Genomic DNA, 15777 nt, shown 5'->3' with positions numbered 1-15777 from the left:
ACGCGATTTCATTATTATTATTTTTGTTGGATATTTTAGTGTCATTACTCATATCATATATTGTTTTTATTTTCTTAAGAAACACCTTAGATAGTTGTATTTTGGTAGGACTAAAGAAATATTTGAAGTACAAGTAAATTATATGTTTGTATGAATACTTTACCGGAAAAACCCGAAAATCCGAAAAACCTAAAAAAATCCAAAAAAACCCGAGTTTAATTGGTTTGGTTTGGTTTATAGATTTAAAAATCCGACACAAATGGTTTGGTTTGATATTTGAAAAACCCGAACCAACCCGGTCATGTACACCCCTAACTGGTAATATGGCTTCACGATGAATTTTTTTGTGAAACCCTCCGCAGGGAGTTGGTGGAACAGTACGTATAGTTTCACCATTTTTAGAGTGAATTTTGGGCATTTAGGGGTCAATTTACAGGAATTATAATTTTCTCAGTTTTTCATGTGTTAGCACAAGAATATTTTGGTGATATGGTTTCCGAACGATTTTTTTGTGAAACCATTATGGAACTCTCCGTTGAGTTGGGAGAGCAGTACGTATATGCTCACAATTTTAGAGTGATTTTGGGGAATTTAGGGGCCAATTTACATGAATTATGTAATTTTCTCAGTTTTTCGTGTGTTAACACCCATAAATTTTTTGGTGATATGACTTCTGAACGAATTTTTTGTGAAACCTCTATGGAACCCTCCATAGGGAGTTGGGGGAGTAGTATGTACAATCTCACCATTTTTAGAGTGATTTTTGGGCATTTATGGGTCAATTTACAAGCATTAGATGATTTCTCAATTTTTCGTGTGTTAGCCCATGAATATTTTGATGATATGACTTACAAATGATTTTTTTGTGAAACCTTTACTAACCATTTATTTCATATGTAAATAAAATTTATAATTCATATCATTACTTTTAAATCATTTATATCACATATAACTATTATTATCACCAAGATAAAATTTAGGGCTAACCCATCACTGGCCCCTTAAACTAGGCATCAACTTTCACTTGGACACTTTAACTAGGCTTTGTTCATTTTAAGCACCTCATGTCGCGTCTCGTTGTGTCATTTTGATACTTTTTATATTTTCAAAACCACCTTTTAAGTGCGTACATTTAGACACCTCTTATGTGAAAAAAATAAACGAATTGGTATGTGACACGTGGAAATTTTATTATATTTTTTAAAAACTTAATTTTACTTTCTTTTTTTTACTTCCAGATCCCAAACCCCATGCCCTCACCTCTTTTCTTCTTCTTCTTGCGCCTCCTTCCCCTTCATCTGTTCTTCTCCATCAAAAAGGCAAGAACATAAGTTAGTTTACAAAGTAAAATACGTTGAGAGAATAAGGGAAATCATATCAAATTGAAAAGTTTTTATATGACATTTGATTTCTTGTGCTACTACGATTGGAATTTACAATGAAGGATATGTAAAATAAATTTCTTTTTTTTTCATCGGAGGTTGTTCTTTATTTCTTTTTTATCCCTTGAAATCAATTTAATTTCGTAATTTCAACGGAGAAGGTAAGAATGTAAATCAGTTTTTCCATTTGAAAGAAGTTGATTTCTTTTTTTGTTCCCTTGAAATTAATTTTGTTTTTGAATGTGAATCAAGATGCAAATTCGACTTTCAAAGAAGACGGAAGAATCAAAGAGTGCAACCTAGTAAAATATTGTAGAATTTTTAAAAAAAGTTGTGTGGTGATGGAGGATGGTAGAAGGTGGAGAAGATGGAAGGGAGAAAGCAAGGAAGAAGAAGGAGAAGAAAATATTTACAAAAAAAGTGTCTGACGCGCTCAAAATTTGTGTAGCACATGTACTATGCTTACTTAGTAAAAAGTGTCAAAATGACACAACATGAAGCGACAAGAGGTGTCTAAAATAAACAAAGTTTAGTTGAAGTATCTAAGTGAAACTTGATGCCAAGTTTAAGGGGCCAGTGATGGGTTAGCCCTAAAATTTATTATAACTTCAAATCAACTCCTACTTTACCATTTATATCCATCAATTTTTATTATTTTTTATCAAATTTATTTACCAACCAAATTGACCAACTAATGGCTAAAAGTAACAATGTTGGTTCGTCTTTTTGGTTATATGATCGAGAAATGCAAGTTTAGTGTGAGAAGGTTGTTTGTGATATGTGTGAATATATTAAAAATTAGTACACTACAACTTATGTTCAATTTTATTTTTTATTGAATTAAAGTTTGATCAATAAATGTTGTATTTTTTAAGAATAGCTTTGGGATAGTGTATCATGTGATTTTATAAACTTTTGCTTATTTGATATGCTTGTATAAAAGATTGGGGATGATTTTAATAGTTTTACAACTTATGAGTTTTTATGTTTATGAGAAAACATACTACTACATAAAAAGTCTAAATTACAGGTCCAAACAAAACTTCAACTTTATTTTATGATTTCATAATATGATTTGATATCATGGTTTCAAATCATGATTTCATATCGCAGAGCCAAACAGACCTAAGATCATTTGAATACTAAGATCAATTAGGATCTCTATACCGATCTTCAAGATTTTTGAATTTATTTTGATATAAACATATATATATATATATATATATATATTTCCTAAAGCTAATTAATCTATTATTATATATTATATTCCTAATAAGAAATGTATAATTAATTACTCTATAAGACAACAAACAAAAAAAAAATTCAAAGAGAGGCTGCTCTTAAGTTGCTCGTCACACTCCATTATAACTAATCTTTTCTTATTATTTCTTTTTATTGTAGAATAAACCAACTTGTTTTTTGGATAAACTCATTAATTATCAATAGTTGTTTTTACACTTTATGGGTAGGATTTAATTCATATAAACTAATAATATAAAAACAAATACTATTGTTTTAGCATGTATTTACCATATTTTTCATCTTATATATTTTAGTTTTTTTTTTTTTTGAAAAATTAATTACATGCAATCATCATTTAGATAATCTGATAATACCAAAAAAAAAAAAACTTACGTTGTCAACGTGGAGAAGTTAAATTTCGATAAGCTATAAGCTTAAGTTGGTTAAACTTGAAATGAAGGAGACATATTATTGTAAATGTTTAAGTTATATACCTTGTTAGTATAATATATATATATATATATATATATTATTATTATTATGTTATCTTTATCTGTAGCTAGTAATATGACGTATTTTCAAAATTATACATCTCACATTTTATGAAAACTCACTTATAAATATCCTTTAAATAATTTAACAACGTAAATTATTATTTTTTTACTAATGATGTATATGACTTAAACTCTTTTGTGGTATCCTCCGATCAGATCTAGATGTGAACCTGGAACTTGCCACTATGAAGAGAAATGAATATGTCAATTACTACTCTCGTTTTTTTAGATCACTAATTATCCAATGATTTTAAAAGATATATGATTAATTTATCAATATTATTATTATCTTAATTAATTAGAACTTGAATCATATTGCTATTGGCTAATTAAGCAATACATATCAATACATCATCGTCTTATAAGTTAAAAGCATATGTCTCCCATCTATTGGAAAGTTTAGTGTATAAGTTAGAAGAATATATATCGTGATAGATGCACATTATTTATTTATTATTGGTAATTGTACTTAAAGAACTTAATGACCTTTAAAAGATTATGAATTATGAAAACATGCAAAATTTAGAATTGAAAAAATTATATTAAAACAAGGATGAGATTTTCAAATCAGTAAAATGAAAACATGCAAGATTTTCTGTTGGCTGCCAAAAATGCCTTTTGTACGTGGGTTTGCCCATATGCACTCTTTTGATCGAATAAATAACTCCCACTTGGTTTGGGTGTAATAAAAAAATAAAAAATCAGTAAAATGGGCACTTAAATAATAGGATAATATATTTAATATATAGTTTGTAATGTTGGTGGGAAAGACGGCCAAATTGCCTTGTTTGAAGACAAAGAACTTTAAAGTAAATAATTATTCTCTCCGTCCTTAACTTATATGATGATATTTGATTGATACGAGATTTAAGAAAAAATAAATCTAAATTACAATTAAATCATCTTTAAAGTACATATATCCGTAAAGATAGTGGAGTATTTGTTTGTGTAAGCCATCCATTAAAAAGATGAAATCGTTGAAGTATATAAATTATACTAAAATAAAGAGAAAAATGTAAATTAATTGTCTAAAATTTGTAGTAGTGTTGTTAAAGATAAAATTCTCTATGGATTAATTTAATGACAAAGTTAAAAAGAATTGAGTTATATGTACTGATAATATAAAGTATTTTTCTATTAGTAGTGCAATTTAACTTGTTATAATAGATTCTCAATATATTTTTTAATAATTATATCAGGCTAAGATATTTGACTTTGTCATGGCAAGAGTAACGAGAGGACAACCTTGACATGATTGCGAACATTGCCCATTGCCCAAGAGGGATGAACGTGTTCGTGTGTGCAAGTATTTTAAAAAGTTGACACACTGAAGTTGGCTAATCGCACAAAAGGGTACCGTTCGTGGGTGGTGGTTCAACAAATTGTGGACCCTTTCACCTAGTTGAGCTGAGCATGGTAAAATTTGTTAAGAAACAAATTATGAACCTAACTCAACCTCATAATATAGCGGATTGTCTAAGTCCATATAAAGAAATCAAATTTCTCATCTCTAGCCAATGTGAGACACTCAACATACACCCTCACACTCGAGGTTGGACATCTGGTGCATAAGCAATTTAATATGGGACCAACATTGATAATCGATAAACTATGAATTGGAATGGGTCTGGCCTGATATCATGTTAAAGAAATGGATCTTAGATCTAACTCAACCCCGAAGCTAGTTTATAACTAAGTGAAAATTGTCAAAATCCATCTAAGAAGACCAAATCTCCCTTCCCTAGCAGAAATACCCCTTACGTTATCAACGTGGTCCGTGGAGAAGTTAAATTTCCATAAGCTACAAGTTTAAGTTGCTTAAACTTGAAATGGAGACATATTATTGTAAATGTTTTAAGTTATAAGTATAAGAATTTTTATATTATTAGGTTATTTTTATCTGTTAGCAAGTAATATGACGTATTTTTAAAATTATATATCTCACATTTTATGAAAACTTATTTATAAATAATCTTTAAATAATTTAACAATCTAAAAAAAAAATCTTTTTTACTAATGATGTATATGACTTAAACTCTTTTGTGATATCTTCCGATCAGATCTAGATGTGAACCTGAAACTTACCATTGTGAAGAGAAATGAATATGTCAATTACTACTCTTGGTTTTTTAGATCATTAATTATCCAATGATTTTAAAAGATAGATGTTTAATTTACTAAGCAATACATATCAATAAATCATCTTATAAGTTAGAAGCATATGTCTCCCATCTATTGGAAAGTTTAGTGTATAAGTTAGAAGAATATATATCGTGATGGATGCACATTATTTATTTATTATTGGTAATTGTACTTAAAGAACTTAATGACCTTTAAAAGATTATGAATTATGAAAACATGCAGAATTTAGAATTGAAAAAAATATATTAAAACAAGGATGAAATTTGCAAATCAGTAAAATGGGCACTTAAATAATAGGATAATATATTTAATATATAGTTTGTAATGTTGGTGGGAAAGACGGCTAAATAGCCTTGTTTGAAGACAGAGAACTTTTAGAGTAAATAATTATTTTCTCTGTCCTATATGATGATATTTTGACTGAAACGATATTTAAAAAAAATAAAATCTAAATTACAATTAAATCGTCTTTAAAGTACATATATCCGTAACGTTATTTTTTCACATTACTTTAAAGATAGTGGAGTATTTGTTTGTGCAAACCATCCATTAAAAAGATGAAATCGTTGAAGTACATAAATTATACTAAAATAAAGAGAAAAAAGTAAATAAATTGTCTAAAATTTGTAGTAGTGTTGTTAAAGATAAAATTCTCTATGGATTAATTTAATGACAAACAAGTAAAGTTAAAAAGAATCCAGTTATATACAGATATTATAAAACGTTTTTATGGTCTTAGTGCAATTTAATTTGTTATAGTAGATTCTTAATATATTTTCTAATAATTATATCGGGCTAAGATATTTGACTTTGTAATGGCAAGAGTAATGAGAGGACAACCTTGACATGATTTCGAACATTGCCCCATTGCCGATGTGAGACACTCAACATATTGGACATCTGGTGTGTGAGCAATTCAATATGGGGACCAACATCGGTAATCGATAAAGTATGAATTGGGATGGGTCTGGCCTATACCATGTTAAAATATCCCTCCGGGCTAATATTAGCCTAAACTTTATTACAGGTAGTCATTCCCCCGTTTCTTTAGTCTTCTAAAGGGCACTAACACCATGAATCAAGAAAATCCGAGTGATATACATATAAACTTTGGCTCATTGGTCCCTTAGGGAAAATTATCAACATACAAAGTTACTCGATTGTCAGTGCGCATAACATAAACTCGAAGCAAAAGTTGGAGACAGTAATATGTACTATTCAATCTGTCTATACAGATAACAAGATTCTTTGCATTCCTTGTAGTAATAGTATTGTCTATGGGGGATAACAAGAACATAGGTTTGAGCTACAAAAGTACATATGATGTTCCATCCTGCTTTGTTCATATGACCAACTTGGAATCCAATCCAATAATGTTACTTCATTCGAAGAGTACGCGAAAAAATCAGCAGAGGAACAATCACCTTTTTCGGAATAAGTGTCTTCACTGTTGGATGATGAGTTTAGGACAGTATCGCGTTTCAAAATCGATGATCTTTGTTCTGAATTACTTGTGCTATTCCCAGAGGATTCTGTCAAATGGAAAAAAAAGAATCATATGTGAGAGAAGGCACACTTAGGGAACAGACACAATATCAACAAGCAGAGTATTTTCTAGTAGACCTTGTTTATAAATTAGTGTTTTCTTTCGTAAATGACTTCTCCAGTAGTTTTTGATTTCGTTATCAGTTCTTCCAGGCAATTGTTTAGCAATCTTTGACCACCTGTAACGTCGATAAAACTTTTAGTACTAATAAGCCAAGCAGAAAAATCTTATCCTGGTAATGCTGAAGATGTAATTCCGTAAATAAGATGATCACAATTCAACGTGGTATTAGAGTAGGCAAAATTTCATATATCCTTAACAGTTTCTTACGAAGAAGAAAATTAAGCCTACTTGTTTCCAAACTGTTTCTGAAGACGGATTATCAAGCGTTCTTCATCTGCAGTAATATGACCGTGCTTTAGATTTGGGCGGAGGTAGTTCAGCCATCTCAATCTGCAGCTTTTTCCGCTCCTCTTCAGCCCTGTATGGTAGCATATTTAAACAGAGTTATATGATGATTTTCTAATGGATGTTTCAACTTTCATTGCTTCGACTTGAACTATATATGCGAAAATATGTCAAAAAACACCATACCTGAAGTTTTTGCTAAGGCATCCCAACGACGTTCACCAAAGACACCTACCATCATAGACAGTCTCTCATCTTCCTCTTCGAGCCATTGTCCTCTTCGTAATTCCTCTTCTTGCATGGTTAATTGAGAAGCCATTAGTGAATATTTATGGTTGCCACAAACTAACTGAGTTACCCTCCTTATATAGGATGCCAATGTGGCTAAAAAGAGAAAAAGAGTAAGTGGAAAACATAAGTTTATAATGGAATACCAGCATACCATCACAAAAGATAAATTCATCCTCTCAAGGCTTACATTGGGTCAGCAAAGGAGTTTTGAATTTTATATACATAAAGAGTGGAGTTCTATCTCCCTTTTTACATCACCAGTACACACAGGTTGTCTGCTTAACACTACACTGTGGGCATAAAGATTTTGTCTCATTCATCACAGTAATATAAACTATAAGCTCTAATTAGGCATGTGGTTAGATAGAAAACTCAAGATAAGCATGAGGTTTTGGTGCATTGCAAAATCCAATATATGCATCTAATGTGGGGCAACAAAATTTTATTGTGCTCAACAGCTTTTTCCATTGAACTGAGACACTAATACAAGTTGAACTTTGTCACTGTTATGAAAACTACTCACTTTATTAAACCTGTAAAGATAGCCCCCAGCTTTCATAAAAATGGAAAGGTTGGATCACCATAGATAATAATTTCTCTGGTACATTGTATCGTGACACATCGTTTAACATGAATTCTCTTTTTTATTCATGACAACATGGTGTTCAGATCAGCTAGTGTGTACCTCGACTATTCTATCAAGTACCTGCTACCTACTACCAGCAGAATGTAAAGTAGTGTAACAAGGATTAATTTGGCAAGATTGCACTTGCTCTACCACTATTATCATCCTTATTTGACAGTCAATTTGTGACAAAAGTAAGTGATTCTGCAAAGCAGGTGTTCATAGTGTATTCTTTTATTTTTTTTCATAAACAAGAAAATGTCATTGTATATTCATCTACTACTACACATGATGATAGGTGATCTTAGGTGTATTTATATGCCTAAGTTGTCAATACTTGCCCATGAATTGATTGAAGTAACAAATGATCTTGAGTCTATTAGCTTATTTTGTTATACTTGCGATATTATGCACTAAAACATGTGATTAGAAGTTTCAGGAACTCTCAAGGAGATTGGAGTCGAATTGAAAGAAAAGATGCAAAGATATGCTGAAAAGAAGCTAAGGCTGAAGGCCCCAGGGCCAGGCGCACTGCTAGGCGCAAGGCGCCAAGGGCCAACATTCAGAGAGGCCTCTGAGAGCCGTGACGCGCCAAGGCCCAACATTATGGAGCCTCTGAGAGGCGCGACGCGCCAGAGTGGAAACCTCAGAGGTGAAGTTTGGGCACGATGCTAGGCGCGACATGCCAGTGGGATCCCGACTTTTCCAGCTTAAAAGTGTTTAAAAAGGATTCCTAATTGTAATAGACTTTGTCTCTAATTTTCCTACCATTATAAATAGACCCTTAGGGCTCCATAATTAGGGTTCGACATTATTTTGGTGTGCAAGAGCAAGATTCGTCTTTTGTAATAGGTTTTGATCTTCTAAACTCTTCTATTTTCCGGAAATCGCATGAACAATTGTATTTTGTGGTTTTCTAATAGCATGAGTGGCTAAACACCATAGTTCTGGGGCTATAGCTACGAATGGATTGTTGATTATTAAAGGCTTTATGAATTAATTCTTGGTTGTCATTATAAGTTACTTCTATATTCTTGTTTTAGTATTTTATGTTTGATCACCATAAGATAAATACATTGTCTGATCTTAAAATCGAGAGAGGAGGGATTAGATAGACCAGAGAATATAAAGAGCTCGATCGACCCATTTGATTGAGGTGATTTTTGTTTAGGAGTGACGCCTGGACGAACAACTTGCTTGGTTACGAAATAGGATGAAATATAAATGCTCGCCAGTTAGTCTATTTATCCCCGCTCAACGATGTAGTTAGATAGCTAACTGGAGTAGGCGACTAGAGGTGTATAGCTCGACTAAAACAATTAACCCTATAAACCAGTAACTTGACAACTGAAATTCGCTCTAAGCCAATAATATGATACATGAGATTCATGGCATGTTGCAGCCCTGGAATTGTCCTTTACTTACTTGAAACATCATCTTAAAGTCATTCACATTTAGTTACGTTTATTTAGTTCATAATTAGTAGGAGTTAACAATCAATCATCAACTCTTGAAAATGTTACTTTTACTTTTATTTGTAGAATTAAGTGTTAAATATAAATTGATCATAAGTTCCTTAGGAACGATAACTCGTTTCTTAAAGAATCTATATTACTTGCGCGACCACGTACACTTGCGTGTATATTGGGGAGCAACAAGTTTTTGGTGCCGCTGCCGGGGACTTAGAAATTGATTTATATTCAATCTTCTTAAGTCTACAATTAAAATATGCAGGTATTAATTACTTGATCTTAGCTTGTTTATTGCAGGCAATTGGCTTTCAGGTCCGGCTCGAAAATGAGAACTTGTCGAACCGTACAACGAACCCGAAAGAGTTTTACGCCAGCGCAAGAAAATGGCGAATCAAGGACGACATGGAGAATTAGGGTTAGGTCTTTCGGGAAACATTGATGATGATAATCAAGAAAACTTGAATAACCCGAAAAACATGAATAACCAAGGAAATTTGAATAACCAAGGAGTACCGCCTGTCGTACCCACAAGATCAGTCAGTGATGTAGCAGTCCCACTCACAGTCAATTTGGCATCTAGTATTAGGAAACCTCTACCGGGGGGTAGATTTGGACTAAAGTAGAGCATGGTACAAATCCTCCATTCTAATGGGCAATTCACAGGTCTCCCCCACGAGGATCCTCAAATCCACCTTAGGAACTTCATAGATATTACTGATACATACATCCCAATTGGATTCTCATCAGACTATGTGAGGCTGACATTGTTTCCATACTCATTGTTAGGAGCCGCAAGACGTTAGTTAGATTCTGAGCCACCAAACTCCATCACTACTTAGGATTATCTAGCAAAAAAGTTCTTGAGTCGATTCTTCCCATCCAAGAAAACCGCTAAGCTGAGGAGTGAGATAATAAGCTTTTCTCAAAATCAAGGGGAGGACATATACCAAGCATGGGCGCGTTTCAAACAAATGTTGAATGCTTGCCCACACCACATGCAAACTAATGAGGTACTTGCTCACACTTTTTTGAGGGTCTAGATTATAATGCTCGTTCACTTCTTAATAGTGCACCAGGTGGACAGGCCCTAGCTAAAACATGTGAAGAGTTGTTCGATTTACTCGATAAACTCTCAGAAGGGAACCAAGGGTATGAGGGGGAAATGCCTAGAACCACAACCCAAAAGGCTACGGGGATCTTAGATGTAGATCAAGCTACTGCCATAAATGTCAAATTAGATGCAATGCAGCATAACATGACCTTACATTTTTAAAAAATGGCTCTAAACCATGCACCGGTAAACGTTGTACAATAGACAACCAATTGGTGTGAGGTATGTGGTAGTGGAACTCATGAAACTGATCAACGTGAGGCAAATCCGAATTCCGTAAACTATGTAGGAAATGCCCAAAGGGGTGGAGTTCAACAAAATTATGGTAACACTTACAACCCTAGTTGGAAGAACCATCCTAACTTCTCATGGGGTGGGAACCAAAACCAAAATCAGGCGCAAGGGGTTAACCAATACCGTTCTCAAGGGGCTAGGCAACAATACCAAAGTCCTAGCCAAGACGCAAATCCTAGTGCTCCAAAAGGGGGGATGACCAATGAAGAGCTACTCCAAAAACTCATGACTGAAATAGGGACCAAATTAAATGCTAGGATAGATAAGCAGGATGAGAACATCAGAAACATCCAAATGTCCCAAATGAGTTTAGAGAAGCAAGTTGCGCAAGTAGCTAATTCTCTGAACATGCGTCCCCAAGGTGGGCTGCCCAGTGATACTGAACCCAACCCAAATTAATTGCATGCGGTAAGTACTAGAAGTGGGTTACGATTAGAGGAACTAGCTCCAAAGAAGAGAGATACTGAGGTAAGTACCAAAGAAAAGAAAGTGGAAGAGGTAGTAAAAAGCTCAAATGTTGAGGTACCCATTCCTCAAAAGAAATTATCACCTCAATTTCCACAAAGGCTCAAAAAACAGAATGAAGATGAATGCTTCAGTAAGTTTCTCTCTCTCCTTAAACAGGTTCACATTAATCTGCCTTTGGTTGACATTTTGCAGGGTATCTTGAAGTATGCTAAGTATGTGAAGGACATTGCGGCTAGTAAGAGGAGGCTCACGGAGTATGAAATTATAGCACTTACTGAGGAGTGCAGCTCTAGGATCCAAAATAGACTACCTAAAAAGATAAAAGATCCGGGTAGTTTTACTGTGCAGATTACTATTGGGAAAAATGTTCATGCCCGTGGATTGTGTGACTTATGGGCAAGTATAAATCTGATGCCCTTGCCATTATATCAAAAGCTTGGGTTGGGTAGTCCAAAACGAATCACTGTTATTCTCTAATTTGCTGATAGATCCATTCTAGGCCAGATGGGGTGATAGAAAATGTGTTAGTTCAAGTAAGCTCTTTGATTTTTCATGTGGATTTTGTGGTCTTAGATTTTGACCCGATTCTGAAGTTACATTCATTTTGGGACATCCATTCTTGGCAACGAGTAGGGCATTGATTGATGTAGCAGCTGGTCAATTGACTATGAGGGCACATGATAAAGTAGAGGTATTTGATGTTTACCGCGCTTTAAAATTACCTTCTATTTATGAAGAATTGTCTGCTATTACTGTGGTTGATCGCATAGTAGAATCACAAGTATTGGTACCCGAAGATCCCTTAGAGAAAGTGTTAGTAGGTGATGCTTATCGTGACCAACGACACTATCCTACGATATGAGTGTCTACGATCATCGATAATATAGTAACCCAACCGAGGGTTGGGGTTGTGTCCCAAGGGAGCGGTTTTTGAGAATTAATAACCAATTAGAATTTCATTCAAGTTAGTCGTAGTTAAAGACGTTTGCGATAAAAGACATAGTAAATTAAATAGTGATTTAGAATAGAACAAGTAATCAAATAGAAGATAATGTATAGGAATTACCATCTCAAGATTTAGAAGATCCTGTGTTGGTATATTCCTTTTATTATTATTTAGTTATTCTTTATTATTTCATTATTATTTAATAATAGTATTAGGATTCGAATACAGGTGGAGGGGTTTTTCTTGGTTGAATACAGAATAAGGAACTGAAAACATTTCCAATACCGGCAACAACTCCCGCTGAAGTAATTGTAGCAGCTCCTGCGCCGATTCATTTTGCACCTTCTAATCTAACATAATAATAAAGAAAGTTAGCTCTTTATTTGTTTATCTCGCCCGCGGGCTCCTTTCACTTGACTGGTTAGTTAGGACTTTTTTCTATGATGTTCGAGATCTTTGTCTCGCAGAGGGCGAAATGAGATCTTCTTGGAACAAGGTCAGAGACGTTGGACATACCAGTTTCTTTTGATTCCAATGATAGTGTCACGACCCAAGCCTAGGGCCTAGACGTGACATGGCGAATGAGGAACCCGAAGGAACCCCAAACAAGCCTCTCAAACTTGTCATCACACTTCATCGGTCGCGGAAGTACATTCAACATTAATTAATGGGAAATAGGGACTAAGGGCAAACCATTTCAAAATGACATCATAGAACAAGAGTCAAGCTCATTTACAAAATACTTGTCCAACGCACACCTCTACATACATAGATAGGACGGGGCCATGACATTCTACCGGCTCCCCTCATAGTCAAAATACAATTGCAAGCTAAAGTCTCAAAACATAGGAGTAGGAAACATAACATAGCCCTCGAATCATTGAGGACTCACCAACAACTCGGATAAGCACCGTACTAGCCACGTGAATGAAGAGAAGGATCAAGAGTAACTCCGGTCCCTACATGGTGACATCATGTAGGCAAAATATGCGTTAGTACTTGGAATGTACTAAGTATGCGGGGTGCAACACAACAATAAACAAGGACACAATCGAAATACAAGAAATAGTTTCATAGGCATTATGAATAACAATATGAGGATGCATGATCAAAGTGAAGACAAAACATGTTTAAGTAACTCTATACTAATAGTAGATATCATATGTGTATGCATGATCCAACCAATCTATAACCCCAACTTAGGATGGGGGATGCCGTTCACACCCGGACACCCTGGTGGCAAGGTATAAACCCCTCACATGGTTGATGTTGGTCACACCCCAAGCATCCTAGGTGGTGAGATATAAACCTCTCACATGGTTGATGTTGGTCACACCCCAAGCATCCTAGGTGGTGAGATATAAACCTCTCACATGGTTGATGTTGGTCACACCCCAAGCATCCTAGGTGGTGAGATATAAACCTCTCACATGGTTGATGTTGGTCACACCCCAAGCATCCTAGGTGGTGAGATATAAACCTCTCACATGGTTGATGTTGGTCACACCCCAAGCATCCTAGGTGGTGAGATATAAACCTCTCACATGGTTGATGTTGGTCACACCCCAAGCATCCTAGGTGGTGAGATATAAACCTCTCACATGGTTGATGTTGGTCACACCCCAAGCATCCTAGGTGGTGAGATATAAACCTCTCACATGGTTGATGTTGGTCACACCCCAAGCATCCTAGGTGGTGAGATATAAACCTCTCACATGGTTGATGTTGGTCACACCCCAAGCATCCTAGGTGGTGAGATATAAACCTCTCACATGGTTGATGTTGGTCACACCCCAAGCATCCTAGGTGGTGAGATATAAACCTCTCACATGGTTGATGTTGGTCACACCCCAAGCATCCTAGGTGGTGAGATATAAACCTCTCACATGGTTGATGTTGGTCACACCCCAAGCATCCTAGGTGGTGAGATATAAACCTCTCACATGGTTGATGTTGGTCACACCCCAAGCATCCTAGGTGGTGAGATATAAACCTCTCACATGGTTGATGTTGGTCACACCCCAAGCATCCTAGGTGGTGAGATATAAACCTCTCACATGGTTGATGTTGGTCACACCCCAAGCATCCTAGGTGGTGAGATATAAACCTCTCACATGGTTGATGTTGGTCACACCCCAAGCATCCTAGGTGGTGAGATATAAACCTCTCACATGGTTGATGTTGGTCACACCCCAAGCATCCTAGGTGGTGAGATATAAACCTCTCACATGGTTGATGTTGGTCACACCCCAAGCATCCTAGGTGGTGAGATATAAACCTCTCACATGGTTGTCCGGTTCTTTTCCCCCGGACCGGGCATGGTCATGCAACACTTTATATAGAAAATTCCCATTAGGCTCTAATGCAATCTCACGTATGGAATGAACATATACATGGGTGGTCAGGTCCCTGTTGTTCCATTCAACTACATTTGTTCCTTTAATCCATAGCTTAAAAGAACACAGCAACGAGGGACAACCCGCCCATACAGCCAGCGGGGAGGATGGCACTATTGGCAAACACCGTCTGGCGAGCATATGTAGAAAAAAAAGGAGCGGAGAAGAAAAAACAACCGTTTTACTTTGGCACATGAGGTGGCGGGTTTGGCTAGGTAACATAATGGAAATGTATCGGACTGCAAATCCTGGAATGACGGTTCGACCCCGTCCTTGGCCTCGAGGAGTGGTGAGCAACACGGAACTTGCTTCAATCAAATGGCATAGTATCGATTTTTTTCTTTCTCCGGATATACTCTCAACTTTCCCTGCTATCCTATCAACAGGTCAGTCAATATCAGTAGTGGAGGAAGAAGAGTAGTACCCTTTTTTTAGTTAGTCTTAATAGTTTAATAATTCAACTAGTGGTCTTCTTGCCTAAAAAAGGATACATCCGAACAAGAAGCAGACTAAGACAGTGATTCGGATCTCACACCTTCCACCAGCCTCTTACAATAGGGGGGTGACACGAAAGTGTCAAATATCAAATGAGGGTTTTGTAAAAAGTCCTAAAATAGCAAAATAAATAATAAAATCAAGTATGGGGAAATGTTCTTGGGATGTGACCACAATACAAGTTGAGATAAATCGTTGGGTACATGCTTTCAATAGGAAATTTGCAAGATAATAGTGATTAGGCTAAGCTTTAAATGGAAATAAGTTCCCTCTCGGGCAACTTATCCCGTTTCAAATGTGTTCCTCTCGGACACTCATTTGTCTCATGAAGACTAGTCTATGCCTTACCCCACTTACTCTCTCGAGCTGAGTGTTAGGATATGGGACTAGGGATCACCCTCTCGG

At 35.4% G+C, this 15777-nt stretch overlaps 1 protein-coding gene across 1 annotated transcript; it reads right to left on the bottom strand.

The window, feature by feature from the left end:
• Positions 1-6523: 6523 nt before the first annotated feature.
• LOC107061421 (myb-related protein MYBAS1) lies at positions 6524-7730 on the bottom strand. The gene is made up of 4 exons (XM_015310643.1): positions 7461-7730; positions 7218-7347; positions 6944-7044; positions 6524-6852 (listed from the first exon to the last, which is right to left on the bottom strand). The coding sequence occupies exons 1-4, from the start codon at positions 7717-7719 to the stop codon at positions 6596-6598; spliced, it is 747 nt and encodes a 248-aa protein (XP_015166129.1). The 5' UTR covers positions 7720-7730; the 3' UTR covers positions 6524-6595.
• Positions 7731-15777: the final 8047 nt, after the last annotated feature.

The sequence above is a fragment of the Solanum tuberosum genome, unplaced genomic scaffold (assembly GCF_000226075.1).
Source record: "Solanum tuberosum cultivar DM 1-3 516 R44 unplaced genomic scaffold, SolTub_3.0 scf00008, whole genome shotgun sequence".
Classification (NCBI taxonomy): Eukaryota; Viridiplantae; Streptophyta; class Magnoliopsida; order Solanales; family Solanaceae; genus Solanum; species Solanum tuberosum.
Note: the sequence above shows the minus strand (reverse complement) of the source record. Positions and strands in the feature narration are given on the sequence as shown.